The sequence below is a fragment of the Indicator indicator genome, chromosome 2, assembly GCF_027791375.1.
Source record: "Indicator indicator isolate 239-I01 chromosome 2, UM_Iind_1.1, whole genome shotgun sequence".
Lineage (NCBI taxonomy): Eukaryota > Metazoa > Chordata > Aves > Piciformes > Indicatoridae > Indicator > Indicator indicator.
Window position 1 is genome coordinate 66978337 of NC_072011.1, and position 26699 is coordinate 67005035.

Below are 26699 nucleotides of genomic sequence, written 5' to 3' on the forward strand. Positions count from 1 at the left end.
AGTGACCATTGTCAGGTCCCTGGGTGAAGGCAAAGGCTGCAGGAGCAGTACAGGAGCTTCTTTTTGGCTGCTGTGCCCATGTGCCCCAGGCTGCAGCTCCCAGCAGGCAGTGGCTGAGTGGTGCAGCAGCATTATCGGGTGGCTGCAGCTGGTGCCCTATCAGTCTGTGCATCCCCACCCCCAGCACAGGGGTGGCTCAGCACAGCAGAAGCTGCCATCCGTCGCCTGCACCCACCTTTTCTGCTGGGCTGCTGTGGAAGATTCGGGGCTGGCAGTTCTGGATCAAGCACAGTGAGGAGCAGGAAACCCCCAGCTCAAGAAACTCCTACCTCAGGAGGTTGAGCGAGGGCAAGGGCAGGGTCCTGCCCCTGAGGAGGCACAACCTCTGCACCAGGACAGCTGAGGGGGGCCTGCTGGGGAGCAGCTCCATGGAGAAGGACCTGGGAGTGCTCAGGTCAAGTTCCCCAAGAGCCAGCAATGTGCCCTGTGGTCAAGAGGGCCAGTGGGGTCCTGAGGAGCATCAAAAAGAGTGTGAGCAGCGGGTCCAGAGAGGTTCTCCTCCCACTTTGCCCTGGTGAGGCCACTCCTGGAGTGTTATGTCCAGTTCGGGGCTCTCCAGGTCAGGAGGGACTGGGAACTAGTGGAGAGAGTCCAGGGGAGGCTGTGACGATGCTGAAGGGCCTGGAGCAGCTCTGCTGTGAGGCAAGGCTGAGAGCCCTGGGGCTGCTGAGCCTGGAGAGGAGAAGGCTGAGAGGGGATCTGAGCAATGTCTGTAAATATCTGAGGGTTGGGGGGCAAGAAGGGGCCCAGCTCTGTTCAGGGGTGTCCTGTGACAGGACAAGGGGCAGTGGACACCACCTGGAACCCAGGAGGTTCTACCTCAGCATGAGGAGAAAGTTCTTTGTTGTGAGGGTGCTGAGCCCTGGAGCAGGCTGCCTGGAGAGGTTGTGGAGTCGCCTGCTCTGGAGCCTTTCCAGTCCCACCTGGCTGTGTTCCTATGTACCTCTGATCTGGCAGGGAGCTGGAGTTGATCTCCAGAGGTCACTTCCAGCCCCTGCCGGTCTGTGTTTCTGCTGTCAGCTCCTGGTGATTGGAGAGGTGCAGCCTGTCTGTGCCCTGCTGCCCAGGCCACCCTTCCCTGAGAGGCTGCTTAAAGCTCAGCTGTGAGCTGTGCAATGAACAGGCTCTGATGGCTTTGCTTGGCCTTTGCTTTCTTTGCTTTTGCTTCTTTTTTTTTTTTTTTTCTTTCTTCTTTCTTTTTGTTTTGTTTTTCTTCAGTTCTTCCTGCCAGGTGCTTGTGGCAGGAATTCCAGCCCTGCCTGACTTGATTGCTCCTCCTTGTTTGCCTGAGCACTTCCAAGTGTTGTTATTTGCCACCAACCTCTTCACTGTGTTTTGTTACTAAAACACTGCAGTTACCTTGTGACCTTGGCACCCGGCCGGGGCCGTGGTGGGGGTGGGTTGCTGGCTGGACTGGCTGATCTCAGAGGGCTTCTCCAGCCTCAGTGAATCTCTGTGTTTTGTAAAAGCACCTGGCTGTTTGTCCTGATCTCACCAATCTCCCACCACACAGGGTCCAGATGTCACTGACCCCATGTAGGACCTTGGGACTGCCACTGCAGGGCCACCCTTAGAGCCCAAAGGAGGAGAAGGCTGCCACAGAGGCCTGACTGCCTCTTAGGGAGTCTATGGTCAAGAGCCACCCCTGGGATCCTTCTCAGGTTAGTGCAACAGTGCAGAAGGCACTGAACTGAGTGATGTGGTTGGTAGGACTGAAGGACAGGATGGGAGCCATCCAGAGGTACCTGGAGAGGTCTGAGGAGAACCTCATAAGGGTCAATAAAGCAAAGAGGAAATGGCCCCAAGGAAATGGCAGTGGTTTGGAACTGGAGCAGGGCAGAGTTAGGTTGGACATGAGGAGGAAGTTCTGCACAGTGAGGGTGGGGAGACACTGGAACAGGCTGCCCAGGGAGGTGGTTGAGGCTCCATCCCTGGAGACATTCAAGGTCAGCCTTGCTGTGTCCCTGTGTCCCTCCAGCCTGCTCTGGTTGGAGCTGTCCCTGCTGCCTGCAGGGGGTTGGACAAGATGAGCTTGGAGGGTCCCTTCCAAGCCAGTGCCTTCTGAGAATAGCAACTGACAAGGCTTGCTTGACTCTCCTGCATGGCCTCCAGCATGCTGCACTCAGAGCTCTTCCACAAGGGGCCGGAGATGCAGATGTGTGACCTGGGCTGGGACTTCTGAGATTTTTCAGTTTCGTCCTGGATGAAAACTGAGGGTTTGTCCCAGCTCCTTGCACTCCTGGGTCAGCTCTTTCTGCTGGTTGCCTTCCTTCACTTTCCCCTAGGTGGGAAGGGACAGTGAGGAGCAACTGATCTTCTGAGCCTGGAGACCTTCCTGAGGCACAAACCTGACACACCCGTGAGACCCTCACCACAGCTCCGAGGGCTGTGGACAGAGTTGGGAAGCTTTGGTTGATGGCTGCTGCTCCACATCCTTCCCATGGAATTTTCTGTCCTGCCTGTCTTCATTTTACCCCTTTTGGTTGGTTGTAGACAGCAAATTTGGCTTCCCCTTCCCTTTGCCTTCCCCTCTCTTGCTCACCAGGACATTTTAAGTTTTAGGCTCTTTGTTTGTTTGTTTTTGTTTCTCCAGTTCTTGGTCTTGATGATATTATGGATGAAGAAGGAGTTCAGGAGAGTGGTAGCGACACCATTGATGATGATGAGCTTGTTTTGCCCAACAGGAGCCTGAGGAGCCGTGCTGAGGAAGCAGCAGCAGTCACCTCACCAAGGAAGTCACCACGGTTGATGGCACAAGGTGATCATGCAGGGCGTGATGTGCTTGCACCTGGGGGCAGCTCCACTTTGATTATTTCCCCACTGCTGGGACCACACCTGGAGGATTGTGTCCAGTGCTGGGCTCCCCAGTTCCAGAGGGACAGGGAGATAGTGGAGAGAGTCCAGGAGAGGCTGTGAGGATGCTGAAGGGCCTGGAACATCTCTGTGAGGAGGAAAGGCTGAGAGCCCTGGGGCTGCTGAGCCTGAAGAGGAGAAGGCTGAGAGAGGATCTGAGCAATGTCTGCAAATATCTGAGGGATGGTGGGAAAGAAGGGGCCAGGCTCTGTTCAGGGGTGTCCTGTAATAGGATACAAGGAACAATGGACACCACCTGGAACCCAGGAGGTTCCATTTCAGCATGAGGAGGAAGTTCTTTGTTGTGAGGGTGCTGAGCCCTGGAGAAGGCTGCCCAGAGAGGTTGTGGAGTCTCCTTCTCTAGAGCCTTTCCAGCCCCACCTGGCTGTGTTCCTGTGTGCTCTGCCCTGGGTGCCCTGCTCTGTCAGGGAGTTGGAGTTGATCTCCAGAGGTCCCTTCCAACCTCTATCATTCTGTGTTTCCAACTGTCAGCTCCTAATGATTCAAAATGGTTTGGATTTAGTGTGGGGTTTGGTTTGGGGTTTGGATTTGGTTTTATATGGATGATTTGTTTTGTTTTGGTGGTTTGGGGTTTTTTGTTTGTGGTTTTTGGTTTTTTATTTGTTTTGCTTCTTTGGGTTGTTTGTTATTGGGTTTGGTTTATTTTCCCTTTTGTTTGGGTTTTTTGTTTGTTTGGGTTTTTGGTTTAGGTTGTTTGGGTTTTTTCCTTCCTTTGGGTTTTTCATTTTAGGAGACAGCTTGTTTCTGTTGGTGGCAGGCTGGGTCAGGTGTGTTCTGGGTGAGTCTTGTCCTTGCTCCTTGTCCCTGTCCTTGTCCCTGCTGAGCCCTTTGCTCCTTTCCTCCCCAGAGGCAGTGCGCAGTCTGCGGCAGAGCACCCTGGCCAAGCGCTCCAACCTTGCTCCTCCTGTCAGCACCAAGAAACCCTCTGCAAAGAGTGGAACTGCTCCAAAAGCTGGACAGAAAGCTGAGAGGAGTCCAGCCAAAGACACAGAGGCTGCTGCAGCCCCCAGGACAGAGCAGTCCCGAGTGGTCAGGCGCAGTACAAGGCTGTCAGGACAGGCGGAGGGGACAGCAGCAGCAGCAGTAACAGCACCCCAGGGTGACACCAAATCTCCTCCTGCTCCCAAAGAGGGCAATGAAAGCCTTGAGCAGGCAGAATCTGAGGAAATATCCCAAGAGTCAGGCTCTACTGATGTAGCAGGAGCCTCTTCTCCACCTCCTGGAGAAACAAAGGAGGTCACAAAAGCTGAAGCTGGACCTGGGCATGCTGAGTCTGTTTGCTTGGGGCCTGCACACACTGAGGGCACTGCAGTTCAGAATGAAGTCAATGTTGTGAGTGAGCCAATGGGCTCTGAAATCTCTTCGGAGGAAAAGACTGAGAACAGACCAGAGGGGCTGGAGGAGAACTTAGAAGAGCATGAGCCAAGTGTGGGAACTGGAGAAGCTGAGGATCCTGCAGCTGGGGTGGATCCAGGTGACGTTTCTGAGCCCTTTCCAGACCTGTCCAGCTCTGGAGCAGAGGGCATTAACTGCAGCTTGGGTTCAGACAGTGTGGGAGCTCCTGGTGAAGAGGCACTCTCAGAGAAAGAACATGGAGCAGAACCTGCAGGTGGTGCCATGGAGATACCTGCCTCTGCATCTGATGAGCTGCTGGACAGCACAGAGCTGGATCAGAAAGACTTGAAAAGTGCAGAGCTTCCTGCTGCTGGGGCAGGAAACAGCAGCTTGGAGAGCACTGTTCCTGAGCAGCCCAACCCAGATGGTCAGCAGCAGCTCAGCCCTGCAGCAGAAGCTCCTGAGGCAGCACAATTGCAGGATGATGAGAAGCAAAGTGGTGCCTCCTCCAAGTGTGAGAGGAACGTCAGGCCCAGGCAGGGTAAGCCTGCAGCACAGACCAAGCCACATCCACCTGCAGCTGCCCGCCAGAAACTGGGCACAGCCCAAGCAGAGCCTGCACGGTCCAGGACAAGAGCTGGGCTTGCTGGGCCTGCTGCAGGCCTGAAGAGGAATGCAGATGAGCAGGAGGGGCAGCAAAATAACCCAGTGAAAATCAGGAAGAAGGAGTCAGATCCAGGCCTGAAGGCCAAGAGCTGTGTGTCAGGGCTTAAAAAGCAGAGCAATGCCATGCTGAAGAAAGCACCCCGAGGCCAAGCTCCTGGGCAAGCCCAGAAGGCCTCAGCTCAAAGAGCAAGTGAGAAATCCCCTACCCATCAAGGCTCTTCGAGACACCCCCTGCACATTCCCAGCCCTGCTGTGAAGCCAGCCCAGCCCCAGAAGCACCAACCTGCGGCCGTGCCGAGAACAAACAGCTCCGCCAAGGGGGAGGCAGACACCAAAGACTCTCCTGTCCTGGAACATCAGAAAGAAGAGGACAGAGACAAAAGCAAACCCAGAAAACCTGAGAAGACTCTGCAGCCTCGGCAGAGGAGAAGCAGCAGGAGCCTTTCCCTGGATGAGCCTCCCCTGTTCATCCCAGACAACATCGCCAGCGTCCGGAGGGAGGGCCTGGAGCAGCCCTGTGCTGCTGCTGACAGCAGGCAGGCCTGGGTGCCCACCAAGCAGTGTGGCTTCTGCAGGAAGCCTCATGGCAACAGGTGTGTGAGGCTCAGCAGCTCAGGGCTGCCTGCACAGCAGCAGCCTGGGGCTGTTTCCTCTCCTGTCTTACAAGCCACTCTGGTTCTCAGCACCCTGCACCCATGTTCCTCACATTCCCTACCCCTCCTGTTGCTAGCCCACAAACCGAGGTGTTGTCCATCCAAAAGAAAGCTCTAGGCAGAGAAAAAGTCTTGGTCCACCTTCAAAGCCTCTTCTCCCAGCTTGGCTCCAAGCCTTAAGGTGGGTAAGGTAAGAGATGGAACCCTGCAGCTTCTCTCTGCAAAGCTGCTCGGGGTACACACAGTTCAGTGTCTTGGGAGAGGATCTGCTGGAGTCACCTCTGACATTTCTGGAGAGGAGGAGCATGAGGGGAGACCTCAGTTTTGGGCCCTCACTCCCAGAAGGACATTGAGGCTGGAGCAGGTCCAGAGAAGAGCAACAAAGCTGGGGAAGGATCTGGACAACAGGGCTGGTAAAGAACAGCTGAGGGAACTGGGGGACAATCCCTGCCCTGCTGCTGTTGCCCATGCCATTGCTACTCCAGGCCAGGCTGCTGGTGGCCTTCTTTGATACCTGGGTATCCCTTGGCTCGTCTCCAGCTGCCTGCACCCAGCAGCCCTAGGGCCTTTTCTGCTGGGCACTTTCCAGCAACTCTGCCCCGAGCCTGGAGGCTTTCTGGGGTTGTTGTGCCCCAAGGGCAGGACCCAGCCCTTGGGCTTGTTGAACCTCATCCCTTTGGCCTCAGCCATGGATGTAGCCTGGCCAGGTCCCTCTGCAGACCCTTCCTGCCCTCCAGCAGATCACCACTGCCACTCAAGTTCATGTCATCTGCAAACTCACAGAGATCTCACCTAAGAGCTTTGCAGGACCTCATGCTGGTGAAACTTTTAGAAAAGAATCACAGGACAGTTTGTGTTATAAGTGACCTTCAAAGGTCATCTCATCCCAACCCCAGCAGTCACCTCTTGCCCCTTTTTGTGTTCCCCCAATGAATGCAGCAGCAGGAAGCTGCTGTTGATGTACCCCTGAGTGTGGGGGGTGGCTGAGGCTGCAGATACCACACAGGGATGGGTTCATAGCTTTCTTTGTGTGCAAGGTCTCTGGGAGGATGCTCAGGCAGGGCTGTCACAGCCCCAGGCTGATCTCACTGTGCTTGCAGCAGGAGCAGCAGCAGCAGGGTGTTGTTTGGATGTTGTTTTACTTCAGGATCAGCACTGGACACGTGGAGTCAGTGTAGATCTCTGGGAATCATTTGGTGGCCACCTGCAGAGGCAATGTTTGCACAGTAGAGACAGCAGATTTGGCAGGGAACTTCTACAAACCTGTGACTTGCATGATCAAGAGATTCAGGAGTTCTGAGGTGTCTGCCTTCAGGACAGGGGCAAGGGGCACAAACTGGAACATCAGAAGTTCATCTGAACATGAGGAGGAACTTCTGTAATTGAAGGGTGCTGAGCCCTGGAGCAGGCTGCACAGAGAGGTAGTGGAGTCTCTGGAGACGTTTGAAACCCATCTGGGTGTATTCCTGAGTGACCTTCTCTAGGTGCCTCTGCCTTGGCAGGAGGGTTGAACTGGGTGATCTCCAGAGGTCCCTTCCAACCCCTACCTTCCATGATTCTGTGACATACATGAGACAGAGCTGTGATGCACCATGTTTCTGGAGCCTCAGCTAGACTGAGCTGCTCAAGGCCTCATCCAGCCTGGCCTTGAACACCCCCAGGCAGGAGGCAGCCACAGCCTCCCTGGGCAGCCTGTGCCAGAGTCTCACCACCCTGGCACTGAAGAACTTCTTCCTCAGCTCCAGTCTGACCCTGCTCTGCCTCAGCTTCAAACCATTCCCGCTTGGCCTGTCTCAGACACCCCCAGGAAAAGTCTCTCTGCAGCCTTCCTTTAGGATCCCTTCAGGTCCTGGACAGGCAGCTCTGAGGTCCCCGTGGAGCCTTCTCTTCTCCAGGCTGCACACCCCCATCTCCCTCAGCCTGGCCTCATAGCAGAGCTGCTCCAGCCCTTGGCTCATCTTTGTGGCCTCCTCTGAATGCTCTGCAGCAGCTCTGTGTCCTTCTTCTGCTGGGGACAGCAGAGCTGGAGGCAGGATTGGAGGTGGGGTCTGAGCAGAGAAGAGTCAAGAGGCAGAATCCCCCCTCCTGTCCTGAGGTCAGACACTCAATCCCAAGGTCCAAATCATCTCCAGGACTGTCAGCTGTCACTCTTCAGTTTTTTCCTCAAGAAAATGTAATTTTTGGTAGCCCAGCCCAAATCCAGCAGCCCTGGTACTGTCTGTGGCACACTTACTATTTTCAGCCACCTTTCTTTTTTCTTTTCTCTTTCAGCTTTACATCTTCCCATCCAGCCTTACAACATGGGTAAATCCTTCTGCACTTCCACCTTTGAAGCAACCTCCAGGCAGAAACTTTGGTGTCTTAATAGTCCAAGATACCAGAACCTCTTCAGACAGCTATGCAAGAGGACATCCTTGATCCTTCAAGCCAGGCTTCAGTTGGCCTTGACTCTGCTTCAGCAGTCTTTGAGCACTGCCTATTGCCCAGCGTCATCACTGGATGTTGAGTGAAGCAGATACATGTGTCCAAGTGGGCTGCTGCTAAAGAGGATTCTTTACATGATTGGTATCAGAGTCAACAGAGATGGTGGATGGAGAGTGGAGATGTACATGTGAGTTAAGGCGGAGAGATTCCATCTGCTGGGAAGTTAATTGTTGGGAGATGTTCAGCATGTTCTGTCCTTTAGGCTCTGCAGTTTTTAACCCCTTCTGGAAATTTAAGACAGGTTCTAGATCTTGATGAGAATTTTTTGTTTGGTTGCTAAAGGTTGGTCCAGTTGAGTTGGTCTCCAATGTCTGAATTTACAAACTGGGGGGAAAAATAGATCTGGTTTTAATCAAAATGGATCAGGTTTTAGTCAAGGTGGATCTGGGTTTAGTCAGGATAGATCAGGTTTTGGACAAAATAGGTCTGGATTTAGTCAAACTTCAACTAGTAGCAGTTGTAGTTGGTAGCTATTCAGCCAGTAGCTTCAAGAGGCTGCATTCTTGGCTTACTCCTGCTAGCTACCACCTTAGCTGAGTCCACCAAACATCTGCTAAGCCAGAGGCACTTGACTGTTTGTCTGGACTTGGACTTTTCTAGACCCAGTTTCAGTGTTGCCAAAGCTTTACTGCTGTTTGCTTGGACTGATACAAGGTGGAGCCTGTGATGGATCCTTGTAGATGAAACTTTGAGTAACCTGGGCTAGTGGAAGGTGTCCCTGCCCATGGCAGGGGGTTGCAGATGGATGATCTTGAAGGTCCCTTCCAATCCAACCCATTCCATGACTCTCTGATCTTGAAGGTCTCTTCCAACCCAGACCACTCTGTAATACCAATCAAGCAAGCTGGAGCCCTAAGCTTGCTCTGTAGTAGTTACATGGAGTAGTAGTTAGAGCAGCTCCTAGCCTGAGTAGGAAGATCCATAAATCAGGAATCACTTTTTCCTGGAATCCTCTTGCAAAAGAGATTTCTGGGACAATAAAGAACCAGAGTTTGCAGGTCAATTCCTCACCCAAGAAAGAGATTAGATTGCAGAGCTAGCTGCAGTTTCAGCCTGAAATCCGTCTATAAAATCCATGGGGCATGTAATCTAAGCCATCTGGTTCATGTTGTTTAAAAGTCTGAAATCCATCTGCTTAGTATAGTTTAAGCCTAGAATCCATCTGATGAATGTAATTTAAGCCTAAAATACATCTAATGTAGTTTAAGCCGAAATTCCATCAATGTGATGTAGTCTAAGTCTAAAATGCATTGATTTGATGTAGTTGCAATCTAAAATGTGTCAATCTTGTGTAGTTTTTAAGCCTAGAATCCACTGATTTGATGTAGTCTAAGCCTAAACTCACGCCCCCCCACCAGAAGCTGTGAAAGCAGGCAGAGCATCAGTGCATGAAGCTCTTCCTGCCCCATTTGAAACTGGAGCTGTGGTCAGTGCTGTAAAGATCCTGACAAAGCCCTGCCTGCCCAGGAGGGCTCCTCACACTGGGTGTACTACAGAGAAATTCCACATTCTTCTCACACTGGGCACAGAGTCTTGGAATGGGTTGGGTTGGAAGGGACCTTCACACAGTCACAGAGCGATTGGAAGAGACCTTAAAGGTCATAGAATCCTAGAATGGTTTGGGTTGTAAAAGGCCTTCAAGATCATCCAGTTCCAACCCCCTGCCATGGGGGATACCCTTACCTGGTGCCACTTGAGGCCACTTCCTCTCATTCATGGTGAGAGAATCATTTTGGTTGGAAAAGACCTTTAAGATCAGGTCCAACCATTGATGCTTGGACACAGAATCACGGATTCATGGAGTGGATAGCAAAAGGACCTCAAAGCTCATCCAGTTCCAACCCCCTGCCATAGGCAGGCACACCTCCCACCAGCCCATGTTGCTCAAGGCCCCATCTAGCCTGGCCTTGAACACCTCCAGGAAGAGGGCACTTAAGTCTTGGTGATAGCTAATTAAAGTTTTCGGAGAGTTTTCACCAAAACAGTTTCATTTTAGCCCAAGTCACCCTTTACAACACGTTGCAAATCCTCTTCATACCCAAAGTATACTCACCAAAATGAGTTTTACTTTTGGGGTAACAGAGTGGTTAGAGCAAGTCCTGAGGTGAAAGCTGTGCTGGAAGTGAGATGGAGTTTGGACTTTGGAACATAAGTAAGGGGTAGGAGGAGAGGAGATGACCTGGGGGGGAAGGTTAGGTTAGAGAGAAGGAAAAATTTCTTTGCTGCAGGAGTGGTCAGGGACTGGCAGAGGCTGCCCAGGGAGGTGGTGGAGTCCCCAACCCTGGAAGGTGTTCCAGAAAGGTGTGGCCATGACGCTTGGGACCACGGTTTAGTGGCCATGGTGGGGTTACTGGTTGGACTGGATGATCTCAGAGGGCTTTTCCAACCCAAACAATTCCATGACTCTGAGTTGGCTTTGAATAATCAGAGCTGAGCAACTCAGGTGGCATCTACCTTATTGAAGCCAAACCAAGCAGGCACTGCACAGAGGGGTGTAGGTAGGACCCAAACTCCGAGAAGGGCAATAGAAAGCAGTTTCCTGCTGTTATTCCTGGCATGGAGAGTCTGCAGATGTGGTGTAAAATGCAAAGGAATTCAGAGCAGCCAGATGTTCCCATCTTAGCTGTCACAGCAGGAACAGGAAAAGAAGAGATGGCCTCAACTTGGAGCCAGGTGGAGCTTGGTCTTTTCTTCCTCAGGTGGTAGGACAAGAGGAAACGGCCTCAAGTTGCAACAGGGGAGGTTTAGTTTGGAGATTAGAATAAACTTCTTGACCGGCAGAGTTCTCAAAGCCCGGCACAGGCTGCCCAGGGTGATGGTGGAGTCACCATCCCTGGAGGTGTTCAAATACATGTAGACATGGCACCTGGGGACACGGTGTGGTGATGAACTTGGTAGTGCTGGGTTGTGGACTGGATGATCTTGGAGGTCTTTTCCATCTTGAATGATTCCATGACCTCTTACTGCTGGGGGAGATGGTGGCTGTTGATAGCTTTCTGCTGTAAGGATGATGGGAAATAAAAAAGAGATGGTACCTAAATGATCCCTCCCTGGAGGTGGTCAGGGCCAGGCTAGGTGAGGCCTTGAGCAACCTGGGCTGGTGGGAGGTGTCCCTGCCCATGGTAGGGGGTTGGAACTGGACGGTCTTGAAGGTTCCTTCCAACCCAAACCATTCTATGTCTCTATGAAACTTGCATGAGATTTTCCAGGTCTTTTCCAACACAACATTCCTGCTTTGGAGAGTCGGGGAGTGGATTCCTCTTTGAATGGCTTTAGGCTTTGCTTTGATATATTTCTATCAGATTTCTTTTGTAATAGCAGCCTGATAAACTGCTGCTGGGTAGGATTTGAGGGGAAGGTTCCAAAGCCACACTGAGGTTTTGATAGTCTCTTGGATTACTCTGAAAAAGAAAGGCAAATATGGCACCAAAAAAACCCCAACCCCATTTCTCAGGAGGATCCCTCCCATGGTGTAAGGCTGGAGATGGATGTAAAGCTACTGAGAAAATCACTGTCCAGGTAAGGAGGGACTGGTGAGATGCCCAGATCAGAGCAAGTGTCTTATTCTGCATGAACTGAGGGTGCTGAGCCCTGGGGCAGGCTGCCCAGAGAGGTTGTGCAGTCTCCTTCTCTGGAGGCTTTCCAGCCCCACCTGGCTGTGTTCCTGTGTGCCCTGCCCTGGGTGTCCCTGCTCTGGCAGGGGCTTGGCCTGGGTGATCTGCAGAGGTCCCTCCAGCCCCCAGTGTGTGGTACCTCTTGTGTCTGCAGGCTGTGTGTGACTGTTGCCTCTCTCCTCAGGTTCATGGTGGGCTGTGGCAGGTGTGATGACTGGTTCCATGGGGACTGCGTGGGGCTGAGTCTCTCCCAGGCTCAGCAGATGGGAGAGGAAGACAAAGAATACATCTGTGTGAGGTGCTGTGCTGAGGAGGACAGGAGGATGGAGTGCCTGGACCAGAGTGGGGCGGAGGCTCCGGGCAGACTGGAAGTGCAGAGAGAAGAGAGAGGCCCCGACGGTGACAAAGGGGGGATGGCCAAGCAGACCCCTCCTGGGGGTGACAAGAGCAAACAGGCAGAGGACTCTGGGAAGCACAAAGTCAAGATCTTCAGACGGGTGGGTCTCACCTCATGGTTCGTGAAGGCTGAATTCCATCTGCTTCCTGTGCTTCAATTCTGAGCTAAAGAGGCCCAGAAGATCTCTCCAACCCAAACCATCGCATGGCTTTCTGTGGGTACTTGCCTCAAGCTGCTCCAGGGCTTTCCTTCGCTCCCCTGACCTTCAGAAGTAACTGGAGTCAGGAGTGGTCTTGAGCAGAGAACTTAACTGCAAGTCACAGAATCACAGAGTCGCAGAGGTTGGAAGGGACCTCTGCAGGTCATCCAGGCCAACCCCCTGCCAGGGCAGGGGCGCTTAGAGAAGGTCACCCAGGGGCACATCCAGGTGGGGTTGGAAAGTCTCTAGAGATGGAGATTCCACCACCTCTCTGGGCAGCCTGTTGCAGGGCTCAGCACCCTTCAGTTATAGAAGTTCCTCCTCATGCTCAGATGAACTTCTGATGTTCCATTTTGTGTCCCTTGTCCTGTCCCTGGGCACCACTGAACCGAGCCTGGTCCCATCCCCCTGACCCCCACCCTTGCAGTATTGATCAGCACTGATCAGATCCCTCTCAGGCTGCTCCTCTGCAGGCTCTCAGCCTTTGTTCCTCACAGAGCTGCTCCAGGCCCCTCAGCAGCTTTGCAGCCCTTTGCCGTGCCCTCTCTAGCAAGTCCCTGTCCTGGGACTGGGGAGCCCAGAACTGGACACAAGACTCCAGCTGTGGCCTCAGCAGGGCAGAGCAGAGGGGCAGGAGAACTTCCCCTGCCCTCCTGGCCACACTCTTCCTGATGCCCCCAGGCTGCCCTTGGCCTTCTTGGCCACGAATGCACCTTGCTGGCTCCTGGGCATCCTGCAGGCCACCAGCACCCCCAGGTCTGTTCCCCAGAGCTGGTCTCCACTGTAGGCCTCAGGTTAACTTGTGTACTTCTGTGTTGCAGGAATCTGGAGATGGGAAGAACGTGGCAGAGGCCAGAGATGTTGATGCTAAGAAAGGACAACACCTTCCTGCTCGGAAAGGCACACAGGGTGCTGCAGGCCCTCGGCGCTCCCCCGAGGAGAAAAACGAGAAGCTGAGCAAGGAGTCCCTCAGTGTGCTGGAAAGGGCCTCAAAGCCAGGTACAGCCCTCCAGGCTGGGCCTCAGGGACAGGCAGGGTGCAGGATGGTGACTTTCTTTGCAGGATTAGGGTTGGAAACCATCTTCTGTAGTCCACGTGATGGTGATGGCCGTACCCATGGCAGGGGGTTGGAACTGGATGATCTTTAGGGTCCCTTCCAACTCAACCCATTCCATGAGTGTTGGTCCTGTGCAAAAGCCAATCTCTTTAGTTAAAGAGGAAGGCTCTTGGTTTGTTTCTTTTAAGGATTTTTTTCCCCTGGATTAATCTGGAATACAAAATCAAAATGGAATAAGAACCAAAACCAAACCCACAGCCACCCTGCTGAATCCATTCCTTCCTCTTGAAGGTTCAACCATCCAAACCACCCTGCTGAATCCATTCCTTCTCCTGGGAAGTCAGACCAAACCCACAACCACCCTCTGAGTCCATTCCTTCTGGAAGGTTCAACCAAACCCACAGCCACCCTTTGAGTCCCTTCCTTCTTCTTAAAGGCCTGCCCTGAGCAGTTCGCAAGTGAATCTCAAAGCCGTTTAGCAGAAGTCCGTGTCTCTGGCAGTGGTTTGAGGAGCTGACAGGTTTTCCTGGTGTTTTGCTAGGTGTCCATGAGAAACCAGAACTGAAGAAGAAGAAGAACGAGAAGGGCTCCGTTCCTGCACCGCATCTCCCAGCTCTGCCTGCTTCCAAACCTTCTGCTGACCAGATAAGGCAGAGTGTCAAGCAGTCTCTGAAGGAAATCCTAATGAAGAGGTAAAGCATAGAGGATTAAATGAAAGAAGTCATAGGATTTGGTTTCAGAAGGCAGAGGAAAGAGTAAACTGATTGGAATCCTCTGCTGATTTTCCACCTCGTGTCCTCTCCCAGGCTGAGTGACTCCAGTCTAAAGATCCCTGAGGAGAGAGCAGCCAAGGTGGCCACCAGGATCGAGCGGGAGCTGTTCTCTTTCTTTCGGGACACTGACTCCAAGTACAAGAACAAATACAGGAGCCTGATGTTCAACCTCAAAGATCCCAAAAACAACGTAGGTGCTGCTTGCTGTGCTCTGCAGGCAGCCTGCAGACGGGGGGGACAGTCTGCTCCAGGGGACATGGTAGAGAAGTGGGTTCTGGAGAACCTCATTCAGGTTCCTCAAGGCCGGATGGGCTGAGGAGAACTCATGAGGTTGAACAGGGCCAAGTGGGCTGAGGAGAGCCTCCTTGAGGTTCTGTGAGGCCAAGTGGAAGGTCCTGTGCTGGGGTCAAGGCAGTCCTGGATATCAGTCCAGGTTGGGGGTGATGAGATTGAGAGCAGCCTTGCAGAGAAGGACTTGGTGCTGCTGGGTGAGGAGCTGGACAGGAGCCAGCAGTGTGTGCTGGCAGCTCAACCAAGCTGCAGGTTCTTGCATTGTGCCTTGTTGAACCTCCTGCAGCTGGCACTGTCCCATTTCTCAAACCTGCCAAGATCCTTCTGGAAGCCATCTGTGTGCTCAAGTGAGTCCTGCACCACACAGATTCGTGTCCTTAGTAGACCTGCTGAGGGTGCCCTCAGTGCCGCTGTCTGTGCTGGTGACAGAGATGTTGGACAGCACTGGACCTAAAGCCACCTGATCCCTGCAACTCTCCAGACTCTGCTGCTTTTCTGCTTCCTCTCCTGCTGTTTTGGTCCTGAGAGCAACAATTCAGTTTTTCTTTTTCCTTCTAGATTTTATTCAAGAAAGTCCTGAAAGGAGAGGTTACTCCAGACCACCTCATCAAGATGAGCCCAGAAGAACTGGCATCCAAGGAGCTGGCTGCTTGGAGGCAGAGAGAGAACAGACATGTGAGATTGGGCAGGTGGTGGTGGTGAATCATCTTGAGCTCCTGTTGGCAGCCTGGGTGCATGTCGAACAGAATTCAGGTTGCACAAAGCAGGAGGATTCCTCCTTTGTTTAGTGATCAAAACCCAAAGGGCTTCCTACAAAGCAAGAGTGGCTCAGGCTGGAAGGGAGCTCAGAGCTCATCTCCTCCAACCTCCCCACTGTGCCCAGGGACACCTCTCAACTAGACTCAGCTGCTCAAGGCCTCATCCAGCCTGGTCTTGAACACCCCCAGGCAGGAGGCAGCCACAGCCTCCCTGGGCAGCCTGTGCCAGAGTCTCACCACCCGGCATTGAAGAACTTTCTCAGCTCCACTCTGACCCTGCTCTGCCTCAGCTCCAAACCATTCCCCTTTGGCCTGTCTCAGACACCCTCAGGAAAAGTCTCTCTGCAGCCTTCTGTGACTCTGTGATTAAATTTAGTGCTTTATGTCTCGTTTCAATCCATGCCCTGTTGGTCACTTGAAATAGAAGAATTTGTTCCTTTTTATCCCCAGAGTCATGGAATGGTTTGGGTTGGAAGGGACCCTAAAGCTCATCTACTTTCAACCTAGTTGCAAATTCTGGTTTGCTGTTGGTACTTTGGTGCAGGTCGAAATGTTTGCGTGGAGCTCAGCAGGTCCTTACCTGGCAGTAACTACCCACTGAGTCCCTGGTGTTTGTTTTATTTGCAGACAATTGAAATGATTGAGAAGGAGCAGAGGGAGGTTGAGAGGAGACCCATCACAAAAATCACTCACAAGGGAGAAATCGAAATTGAAAGTGAGGCCCCCATGAAGGAGCAGGAGGAGGCCATGGAAATTCAGGTAGAGAGCCTGGCAGCACTGTCCTTAGCCCTGGGCTGGGCTGGGCTGGGCAGGGCTCTGGTGCTCACAGCTGGCAAGGGCTGGGGAAGCTTGGTTGAGGTGCAGTTTTCCTGCAGTCTTTGGTAGTTTTGCTGTTTTTTTTCCATTTTCTGTCCATGACTTCATGATGGCAATGGCAGAAAAGAAATCTTAGCTGAAAGAGAGTTAGGAATAGCAATTAATTCATTTAGTAGCAGAAAAGACTCTAAAGCTTAGCTGAAAAATGATTTGGAATAGCAATTAATTCACTTAATGGCTGAAAATGCTCTAAGTCTTACCTAAAATATAGGTAGGAATAGAAATTAATTTAACAGTAGAAAACACTCTAAATGTTCCCTAAAATATATTTATTAATATCCATTCATTTATTATAGAAAAGACAACTTATTATATGGTTATAATATTAATTATATTATTATACTAATTTGTTATTAATAATAATAAATTACTACACTTACTAATATCTATAATGAATTTAATAGTAGAAAAGAGAATAAACCTGACCTGAAAGAGATTTATTAAAACCATTTGATTAATTTGATAGCAGAAAGTACTCTTAAGTCTTAGCTGACAAATAATTTGGAGTAACAATTAATTAATTTAAAGGCAGAAAGTATGTCAAATCTTACCTTAAATACCATCATTAATACCAATTAATTATTCAAATAGCAGAAAATAGTCTAAATCTTATGTGAAATGTATTTATTAATAGCAGTTAATGAATTTAATAGCAGAAAGTACTTGAAATCTTACCTAAAAAAAGCATTATTCATACCAATTAATTTAATAGTAGAAATTACTGTCTTAGGTGAAATATATTCAATAATACAAATTAATAGCAAATCTTACCTAAAATAGCATTATTAATTCCAATTAATTAACTTAATAGTAGAAAATAGTCTAAATCTTACCTGAAATGTATTTGTTAATAGCAGTTAATGAATTTAATAGAAGAACTGACTCTAAATCTTTCCTGAAGTACATTTACTAACACCAGTTCATTAATTTCGTGGGAGAGATTACTCCAAATCTTAGCTGAAAGGTATTGAAGAGTTCAATTTTTTCATGCTTCTGTTAGAGCTTGTTAGATATTATTTAGATGAGACTTGATTTATTTATTGTATTTCATGATTTTATTAGAGTTTAGTAGATTTGATTGAGATGAGACTCGATTTATGTATTGTATTTACTGAGTTTATAGATTTGATTTAGGTGGACTTTGATTTATTCATTGCATTTCCTGATTTGCTTTAGATGAGACTTGGTTGGTTTTATTGGATTTGATTTAGATCAAAGTGGATTTAGTGGTTGTATGGACTGATTTTATGAGATCTGATTCCAGCCTGTGAGGCTCTGCAGCTGCTGCTGAAGTTTGGTGTGCCAGGAGCAAGACCCTTGAGCACTTCTAGCAGTGTGACCCCAGCAGCTGCTGCATACCTCTTCAGTCATCAGTAGATGCTCAGTACTCTCCTGTTGTGTTTAAAAAGGGCACTGTGTTGGGTTGTCCCCAGGAGCCTGGCCTGAAGCTGCTGGAGAAGGCTGAGGAGGCCAACAGGGACCGGGAGGTGACTGACTCTGCATCTCCAGACACCACCAGCCAGCACAAGAACCACCTCTTCGACCTCAACTGCAAGATCTGCATAGGTAGGGCTGGAAAGAGCACCCAGGGCAGCCCAGCAGCCACAAAACTGAGTAGGCTTCCCGAGTGCATCCATGGAATCATGGCGTGGCCTGCTTGGAGAAGGCCTGGAGCTCATTGAGTCCAACCACAGCCAAACATCTCCCTCTGCACAGCTCTTAAACGTGGCCATAAGCTCCTCAGACACTTGCAGGGATGGAGACTCCACCACCTCCCTGGGCAGCCTCTGCCAGTCCCTGACCACTTTTGCAGCAAAGAAATTTTTCCTCATCTCCAACCTAACCCTCCCCTGGGGTGGCTTGAGACCATGTCCTCTTGTCCTACCTGACTGAACCCAGCAGTCAAGCTGTGGCCTCCCCAGTGCCCAGTCCAGGGGCACAATCCCTGCCCTGCTGATGCCACCCACACCATTGCTGCTCCAGGCCAGGCTGCTGGTGGCCTTCTTGGCCACCTGGGCACCCCCTGGCTCCTCTCAGCCAGCATCCCAGGGTGAGTTCCCACTGGGCCAGTCCCACCTTTACCTCTCCCCAGGCTATAAATCTCTCTCCAGTGGATCAGTTCCCACCCCACTGCATTGACAACCTGGAGTATCCTTGGTGTATCCTGTATGTGTGCCCTGCCCTGGGTGCCCCTGCTCAGGCAGGGGGTTGGACCGGGTGATCTCCAGAGGTCCCTTCCAACCCCTCCATTCTGTGATGCCCTGAAGTTCCATGCCCACAGAGGCTGTGTGGTCTGTGTGCTGGCCCCTGAAGGCCCCTGCCTGCCTCCCTGCAGGGCGCATGGCTCCCCCCTCGGATGACCTCTCCTCCAAGAAGGTGAAGGTGTCTGTGGGAGTAGTGCGGAAGCCGTCAGACAACGAGGCCGAGAGCATCGCCGACGCCCTCTCCTCTACCTCCAGCATCCTGGCTGCAGAGCTGCTGGAAGAGGACAGCAAAGACTCAGCCAAGTCCTCACTGCCACCTCTCCCAAAGTAACCAAAGCTGCTGCCAGGGGGGTTTTGGTGAAAGGCATCATTGGGCTTAGCAGAGGGTGGCTTTGGTTGGCAAAGTCCTTCCAGATCCTTCAGCCCATCCATTCTCTGACTCTGCCCAGCCTGGGGCTAACCCATGGACCTCAGCACCACATCTCTGCCTCTGAAATACCTCCAGGGATGGGGATTCAGTCACCTCCCTGGGCACCCTGGACCAGGTTCTGAGAACCCTTTCAGTCAAGAAGGTTCTTCTGATGTCCAAAATAACCCTCCCCTGGTGCAACCAGAGGCCACTCCCTCTCTTCCTGTTTCTTGTTACTAGGGAGAAGCAACCAATCCCCACCTGGCTCCCACCTCCTCTCAGGGAGCTGTAGAGAGCAGTGAGGTCTCCCTCAGCCTCCTCTTCTCCAGACTAAACACCCCCAGGTCCCTCCTAAGCTATTCCATGAGAGATGCTGTTGTCTGCCTGGGCCATCTCCCAGTGCCCTCTCCTTTCTTTCACAAAGAAACTCAGGTTCATGGAATCGGTTGGGTTGGAAGGGACCTTCAAGACCATCCAGTTCCAACCCCTGCCATGGGCAGGCATGCCTCCCACCAGCCCAGGTTGCTCAAGGCCTCATCCATCCTGGCCTTGGACACCTTCAGGGAGGGGACATCCACAGCTACCCTGGACAGCCTGTTCCAGTGTCTCCCCACCCTCATACTGAGTTAGAATCACGACCTTGGGGGCTTTTGAGGTCTGTCATGTTCTAGAAGTGGGGTTTTGTATTGGGTTTTGGTTTTAGGTCAGAAACCCCTGGAACTGTGGAATGTGAAAGTCTGTTCCTAGCACGCCTGAACTTCATCTGGAAGGGCTTCATCAATATGCCTTCAGTGGCCAAGTTTGTCATCAAGGCTTACCCGGTGTCTGGCTCCTTTGACTATTTGACAGAGGTATTTCTATTGACTGCAGAGGAAATTAACCATTCATTCATTAACTGTGGGGACTTGTTCCACTTGTGGGCTGCTAATAATTCAGTGATGAAAGGCGATGAAGGACATGGACCTGTTGGAGAGGGTCCAGAGGAGGCCACAAAGATGATCAGAGAGTCCCTGCTGACTCCCTGTGGGGACAGGCTGGGAGAGTTGGGGCTGTTCAGCCTGGAGAGGAGAAGGCTCCAGGGAGACCTTAAGGCTGTATTTCAGTATCTGCAGGGGACACACGGGAAGGCTGCCTGAGGGCGCTGCTGGCTCCTGGGGAGCAACTCAGCACCCAGCACCCTTAGGTCTCCGAAGAGCCAAGAAAATGAAGCATGTTTTGAATGCCTGAAACAGGTCCTGTGCAAAGGGCTTACAGCAGTTCGTATGCTGTGTTCAGAGTTCTCTTGTCCTTGCTCCTAGGATTTACCTGACAGTATCCAAGTAGGTGGCAGGATCTCTCCTCACACTGTCTGGGAGTATGTAGAGAAGATCAAAGCTTCAGGGACCAAGGTAAGATGCTTGCTTGGTGGAGAGCTGCTCTTGCCATGAGCCCTGTTCACCCTAAAATCTTCATTGCCTTCTTTGCCCTGGGGTATCTGAGACACACCTGACAGTTGTGGGTGACTGGTGTGTGTGTTTGGAGTGAGATAGGTGGCAGCTCCTGGGCTTGATGTTCTTATCACCTAACCTTAGCCTGCCATTTGCTGCTAAGGAACACTTGGATTCATGGAATGGTTTGGGTAGGAAAAGCTCTCCGAGATCATCTGGCCAGCCAGAAACCCAACCCCACCATGGCCCCAAGTGCCATGGCCACACCTTTCTGGAACAACTGCAGGGATGGGGACTCCACCACCTCCCTGGGCAGCCTCTGCCAGTCCCTCACCACTCTTACAGCAAAGAAGTTTTTCCTCCTCTCCAACCTAACCCATTCCTGGCACAATTCCAGGCCAGTTCCTCTCCTTCTGTCACCTGAGCCTAGGGAGCAGAGCCCGACCCCCAGCTCACTGCAGCCTCCTCTCAGGGAGCTGCAGAGAGCAATGAGGTCTCCCCTCAGCCTCCTCTTCTCCACACTGAACACCCCCAGCTCCCTCAGCTGCTCCTCCTCAACCCTGTTCTCCAGACCCTTCCCCAGCTCTTTTGCCCTTCTCTGGACCTGTACCAGCCCTCAGTGTCTTCCCTGGAGGAAGGCCCCAAAACTGACCCCAGCACTGAACCCAGCCAGGGGTGGGACTGGATGATCTCCAGAGGTCCTTTCCAACCCCTACCATGCTGGGGTTTTGTGATTCCATCTCAAGGTGTGTTGTTTTGCATTTGCCTTTGCTGCCCTTCCCAAAGCTCAGCTGAGGTCCCTCTCGGTGACAGCCAACCTTCTATCAGCCCTTGGTTATGTGCCACCTCATGGCACCTCCTGTCTCATCTCCAATTTACTCAGGAAGCCTTTAAAGAGCATCAGCCCCAGGCTCTGGTCATAATTCTGGGGCTGCATGCTGCTCTTCTCCCACTTCCAGTGGCTCTCTTGGACGCAGAAGCTTTGCCCTCTCCCTGGAGGTATTCCAGGCCACGCTGGTTGAGACCTTGAGCAACCTGGGCTGGTGGGAGGTGTCCCTGCCCATGGTCGGGGGTTGGGACCGGGTGATCTTGAACGTCCCTTCCACCCCAGTCTCTGAATGGGTGAATGCCTGCAGTCAGCACTGTCCCTTGTCCCTGTTCCTGCCCCAGGAGATCTGTGTGGTTCGCTTCACCCCTGTGACCGAGGAGGATCAGATCTCCTACGCCTTGCTCTTCGCCTACTTCAGCAGCAGGAAGCGCTACGGCGTGGCTGCCAACAACATGAAGCAGGTGAAAGATTTGTACCTCATCCCCCTGGGCTCCTCTGACAAAGTCCCACATCACCTGGTGCCTTTTGATGGGCCTGGTAAGTACAGGCTTGGGGGTTGGAGCTTTACTGTCACAACTCTGAGCTGCTGGAGAGCAGCACAGAGGAGCGAGAGGGACCTGGGGTCCTGGTGGCCAGCAGGATGCCCCTGAGCCAGCAGTGTGCCCTGGTGGCCAAGAAGGCCAGGGGCAGCCTGGGATGGATTAGAAGCGGGGTGGTGAGCATGTCCAGAGAAGCTCTCCTGCTCCTCTGCTCTGCCCTGCTGAGGGCACATCTGGAATATTGTGTCCAGTTCTGGGCCCCTCAGCTCAGGAAGGACCCCAGGGAACTGCTGAAGAGAGTCCAGCACACAGCTACAGAGCTGCTGCAGGCAGTGGTACATCTCCCTGTGAGGCCAGGCTGAGGGAGCTGGGGCATGGAGCTGCGAGCAGAGGAGCCTGAGGGCTACCCTCATTGCTGGGGATAAAGATGTGCAGGGCTGGAGCCAGGCTCTGCTCAGGGATGGCCAAGGACAGGCCAAGGGGCAAGGGCTGCAAGCTGGAGCAGAAGAGGTGCCAGGGGAACCGAAGGGAAAACGTTTTCCCTGTGAGGATGCTGAGCCCTGAAGCAGGCTGCCCAGGGAGGTTGTGGAGTCTCCTTCTCTGGAACCTTTCCAAACTCACCTGGATGTGTTCCTGTGTGCCCTGCCCTGGGTGCCCCTGCTGTAGGCAGGCCCTAAGCAGAGACTCAGCTGCTTCTGCTTTCTGTGCAGGGATTGAAGTCCACCGACCCAACTTGTTGCTGGGGTTGATCATCCGCCAGAAGATGAAGAGGCAGATCCCTGCTGTGGCCACTGCTGCTGCTGACTTTGTGGATGAACCTGCTGAGAGCACCTTGAACTCCCTGCCACCAGAGAAGAAAAGCAAGCCAAGCAAACCTGAAGTCTCTCATCATGAGCTGGGCCTGGAGGAAGAGGAGGAAAACGATTTCTTTAACTCCTTCACAACAGTGCTGCACAAGCAGAGGAACAAACCTCAGCAGGCCAGCACCGAGGATGCTGCAGCAGTGACTGAGCCCCTGGTGGAAAGTACCAAGCACGAACCACCAAAGCCTCTCAGATTTCTGCCTGGGGTCCTGGTTGGGTGGGAAAATCAACCTTCGGCTCTGGAGCTGGCAAATAAACCCCTGCCAGTGGATGACATTCTTCAAAGCCTCTTGGGCACCATGGGGCAGGCTTTGGAGCCCAGCAAGGCAGAAGCAAGCTCCAGTGAAAACATTCCCCTGCTGAACGAGCAGGCAGCCTCCAAAGAGGAGGACGTGGACATTGCTGAGGCAACTCCTGAGGGCAGTGAGGCAAAGGATGCTTTGGATGACCCCCCAGAACCCAGCAATGCTACTGCAGCTGTGGATGCAGCAGCTGGAGGGACCTCAAGTGCTTTGAGGAGCGCAGGACCCTTGCTGGGGTTGAGTCTTAAGGGGAAGCCTCCAGATGTCTCCACGGATGCATTTTTAGCTCATCTGTCTGCTGAGAACAAAGACACTGAAGAGGGTAAAGAAAATGACCCAAAGAGGCAGCTGCCTGACAAGGACACTGCTGCCCAGGAAGTCAGAAGGACCACAAATTCCAGCTTCTTCTCCTCCTCCAACACAGGGAAAAAACCCAATGAGAACCCCCTTGCAGCAGGCTGCACCGAAGGTGCCATTGCCACCACCTCTAAAGCCTCTCCCTTCATTAACCTTAAGAGGGACCCACGGCAGGCAGCCGGCCGCAGCCAGCTGGCCACAGAGAGCAAGGAAGGGGAGGCCAGCAGGGGAGAGGAGCGCCAGGGGCCGCGGGGGGCTGAGCAGGCAGAGGCAGACTGCAAGCAGCCTGCTGCAGAAGTGGCCCTGAAGCCCTGCCAGGGAGACGCTCAGGGCGGCGAGGCGCAGCAGGGCCCTGCTGCAGCCCAGGCAGAGGCTGCAGCTGCAGATGCCAAGCAGCCCCAGGAGGATGCCCTGCTGCAGAGCATGGAGGCAGTGGCTGCCTTCAGGAGAGGCCCAGCAGCAGCTGTAGCTTGCTCGGAAGTGGAGAATCCTCCTCGCTTGGAATTCCTCCCCCAGGGCCCCAGCCCTGTCCCAGGCAGCAGCTTCCCACCTGCCAGAGCCACCCATCAGAGCTTCCAACACGCCAAGCCCACCCCAGCTGGGTTTCAGTTCCAGGCCCCTGCCTCCCCCAGCTTCCCCCCGCAGAGCAGCCCCATGTTTACCTTCCCCCCTCACCTGCCACCGCTGCCGCTTCCTCCTCCTGCCTTTGGCTTTCCTCAGAGCCCCATGCTGCCCTGGCCGCCGGTAGCTCATCTGGCAGGGCAGCCCCCACCCTTCACAGGCCCTATGGCCCCAGGGCTCCCACCCGGGAGCTCTGCTCACAAGCAGGCCAGGTTCCCAGGCCCGGAGAGTTTCTTTGGCAGCAAAGAGGGTAGGAGGCCGGAGAGGCGGCACAGCGACCCGTGGGGCAGGCAGGAGCAGCCCCAGCACCTGGAGAGGGCCTTCAGCAGGGGCAAGAGTGAGCAGCACAGGCAGAGGTTCTACAGTGAGTCTCAGCAGAAGAAGGAGAGGCATGAGAAGGAGTGGAGCTGGGAGCAGGAGGCTGAGAGGAACAGGCGCAGGGACAGGACCCAGGAGAGGGAGAGGAAGGGCAGAGAGGAAGGGCAGCGAGACAAGGAGCGAGTGCGGTCCCCGCACACTGCCGAAGGGAAGAGCCCCAGAGAGACTAAGAACCCTGAAAAAAAGGGGGAGAAGCCCAAACCCGAGGAGGACAAAGAGAAGGAGAAGAGCAAAGAGAAGCATAGGGAGAGGGAGAGTGAGAAGAGCAGAGACAGACACAGGGACCACAGCGACCGAAGCAAAAGCAAGAGGTGAAAGGCTGCAGTCAGACAAATCCCATGTCGAGAACCTTTCCCAGGTAGGGCCTCAATCTTTGTCTAAAAGAGAGGAGAAAAGAAGAACACAACCCCCAAAAGCCTGCTAGGATCGTGCCATTTTTTTAATCCATTCTGGGCGTTCTGCAGACCTCGGTCTGCGGCCTCGGTACCACCCAAGGTGCAAAGCCTCAGGTCCTTTGCTCACAAGACCGACTACAAGTAGGGACTGGAACGCTTTTAACGACTTCTCCGTTGCTCTACGGTTCCAAATTTTCACTGCTTCTGAAGCTTGGGAGATTTGGGGTTGTTTCTTTGGTCCTAGCTGAGGCTTTCCTCGAATCCTGGAAATTTTAGTTGCTGCCTTTTGTGCTCTCTTCTAGTTTAAAAGTCATTTTAACAGTGGATTTCAGGCTCTAAAATTCCTTTTTGTTTGTTCTGCACTGATTGTAATGCTTCACAATTCCCACCCATCAGAATCCTTTGGGGTTTTTTTTTAATACAATTCCCACCCATCAAAATCCATTTGTGTTTTTAGTACTCACAATTCCCACCTGTCAAAATCCATTGGGGTTTTTTAATACTCAGAGTTCCCACCTGTCAAAATCCATTTTTTTTGTCTAATAACTCCAATTCTCCAGCCATCAAAACCCATCTTTCATTTCCAAAGTCTCCACACCTCCTCCCACCACCTGACCCCCACTCAGTGCTACACAGAAGTAGTTTTCTGTTGAACTCTCTCAATCAGCTACTAAAATCAATTCGGTTTTCTTTCAGTCCCTTTTCTCATCATCTGAACGGGTTTGGGAGCAGAGATTGGGAGGCTGAGCTGCTGGAATTTTTTTGATTGCTTTAAGCTGGACTTGTTTTACTGACAGAAAACAACATTTTTAAGCTAAAAAGAAAAAAGAACCAGATTTCTAGCAGTGAATTAATTTCTCTTACCCTTTCCTTCCATCCCATTCTTTCATTTCTTCACCTATTTTTCTTCTCTCCCACCCCTTTTCCTTCTCTCCCTGCCACGTTCCTGCCCTGCCTGTGAGTGGTGCTCCCCGGAGCATATACGTGGCCTTTGTGTTTTGCTACCCTTTTTACTGTACAATGTAAATATTTTAAGGGATATTTTGATTCTGAACCGATAAAACTTTCTCACATACTGCCTGTGCTCTGCTTTCCTGCCTGCCACACCACAAGGGAAAACCTGGGGCTGCACCTCCTGCCCGGGGCCTTCTGGGTTTGGGCTGGGAGAAGGGCAGTAGGTTGGCTCCAGAGTGCCACATCTGTTGCATACTCCATGGCTTGGCTCTTCCCCATTTGGGGGCTGAATGGATTTATGGACCTATGAACTTGACCTCTTGTAAAGGCTCTTCACCACTTCCCCATTAATTTCTCTGGTTCCCACTGTGAACATTGAACACTTCTGCTCTCATCAGCTGGATCTTCCTGGAGTCCTGGAAGAGCACCACGTCCTTGACCTTGCCAACGAAGCCCTTCTGGAAGAGCCCTCTGGTGACCTCGCTGACCTTCCTGCTCAGCTCGAAGTCCCCCAGGTAGCAGATGCCGCTGTAGTTGAGCACAGTGTACGTCCTGTGGGGGTTGATGTCTTCAAAGACCACCAGCTCCTCGTCCAGGTACACCTTGATGCAGGTTTGGTTTTGCAGGATGGTGACCAAGTGCAGATGGGCTGCTGCCTGTCGGCGAGAGGGACAGAGATCCTCTCCCCAAGGTTCACCACCACTTTCAGCCTTCCCTTGGCCAGGCCGACGGCCAGGAAGTCATCGTCCTCATCCTGCCCTTCCCCCATCCAGGCCAGCAGACCCTCAGCGTGGCTGGTGCTGACGTTGAGGGAGATGTGGCTCTGCTGCAGGTCCCTGCGGGGGTAGAGAGGGTCTCTGTACTTGATGTAGGAGCTGCCGACAAACTGCGATGAAGAAGGAGACTCTTCTGCGCAGAACCTCCCTGCCCAGCCCAGGGAGCGGAGGCAGGCCAAGGAAGGTAGAGGGCCCGTGACCCGCACTTGCCGCGTGTGCAGAGGCCATGCTGCTGGCAGGTGCTGCCCGCCCGTGACTGTTCTGCAAGCTGCACAGTCCAAGCGTGTTTCTTTTAACAGGAAAAACATTGCTTGGGGAACAAAAATCCCCATTCTGATTGGATGCTACAAAGAAGAAGTGTAGGGAAAGCACCAAAATATTCTGATCTTGGCCATCACTTCATTAACTCTTGCATAGCTGGGGGAAGGAAAAGGCCTTCTGCACTAATCCCCAGCAGAAAGCTCCTTTACATCTGCTGCCTACTAAGAATACTTCTGAGTCCTTCAGCAGTCTAATTCTGGCTGGGTTGGAGGGGATTAGGTGGAGGCAAACCAAATGAGATGGACAATTGGCACCTTTAAGTACACAAGTTCCTCCTCATGTTCAGA

At 52.4% G+C, this 26699-nt stretch overlaps 1 protein-coding gene across 4 annotated transcripts; it reads left to right on the forward strand.

Moving 5' to 3' along the window:
- The first annotated feature begins 1588 nt into the window (after positions 1 to 1588).
- On the forward strand, positions 1589 to 25055 carry PHF3 (PHD finger protein 3). Of its 4 annotated transcripts, none has more exons than XM_054399300.1 (15): positions 1589 to 1721; positions 2654 to 2818; positions 3782 to 5528; positions 11871 to 12183; positions 13104 to 13281; positions 13881 to 14031; positions 14146 to 14302; positions 14962 to 15078; positions 15789 to 15920; positions 17471 to 17603; positions 18373 to 18568; positions 19354 to 19501; positions 19949 to 20038; positions 21248 to 21443; positions 22156 to 25055. In XM_054399300.1, the coding sequence occupies exons 2-15, from the start codon at positions 2674 to 2676 to the stop codon at positions 24279 to 24281; spliced, it is 5829 nt and encodes a 1942-aa protein (XP_054255275.1). In that variant the 5' UTR covers positions 1589 to 1721; positions 2654 to 2673; the 3' UTR covers positions 24282 to 25055. The 4 variants fall into 4 exon arrangements, with proteins under 4 accessions (XP_054255275.1, XP_054255277.1, XP_054255276.1 ...); XM_054399302.1 differs by having other exon boundaries at positions 1610 to 1721; positions 2745 to 2818; XM_054399301.1 differs by lacking the exon at positions 1589 to 1721 and adding an exon at positions 2521 to 2542.
- Positions 25056 to 26699: the final 1644 nt, after the last annotated feature.

Bases quoted from the DNA above. Each gene is read 5' to 3' on its own strand.
- PHF3 (XM_054399300.1), top strand. From the start codon at position 2,674: ATGGATGAAGAAGGAGTTCAGGAGAGTGGTAGCGACACCATTGATGAT. The intron at 5,529-11,870 runs GTGTGTGAGGCT...CTCTCTCCTCAG, and splicing joins AGGAAGCCTCATGGCAACAG to GTTCATGGTGGGCTGTGGCA. The intron at 17,604-18,372 runs GTAGGGCTGGAA...GCCTCCCTGCAG, and splicing joins CAACTGCAAGATCTGCATAG to GGCGCATGGCTCCCCCCTCG.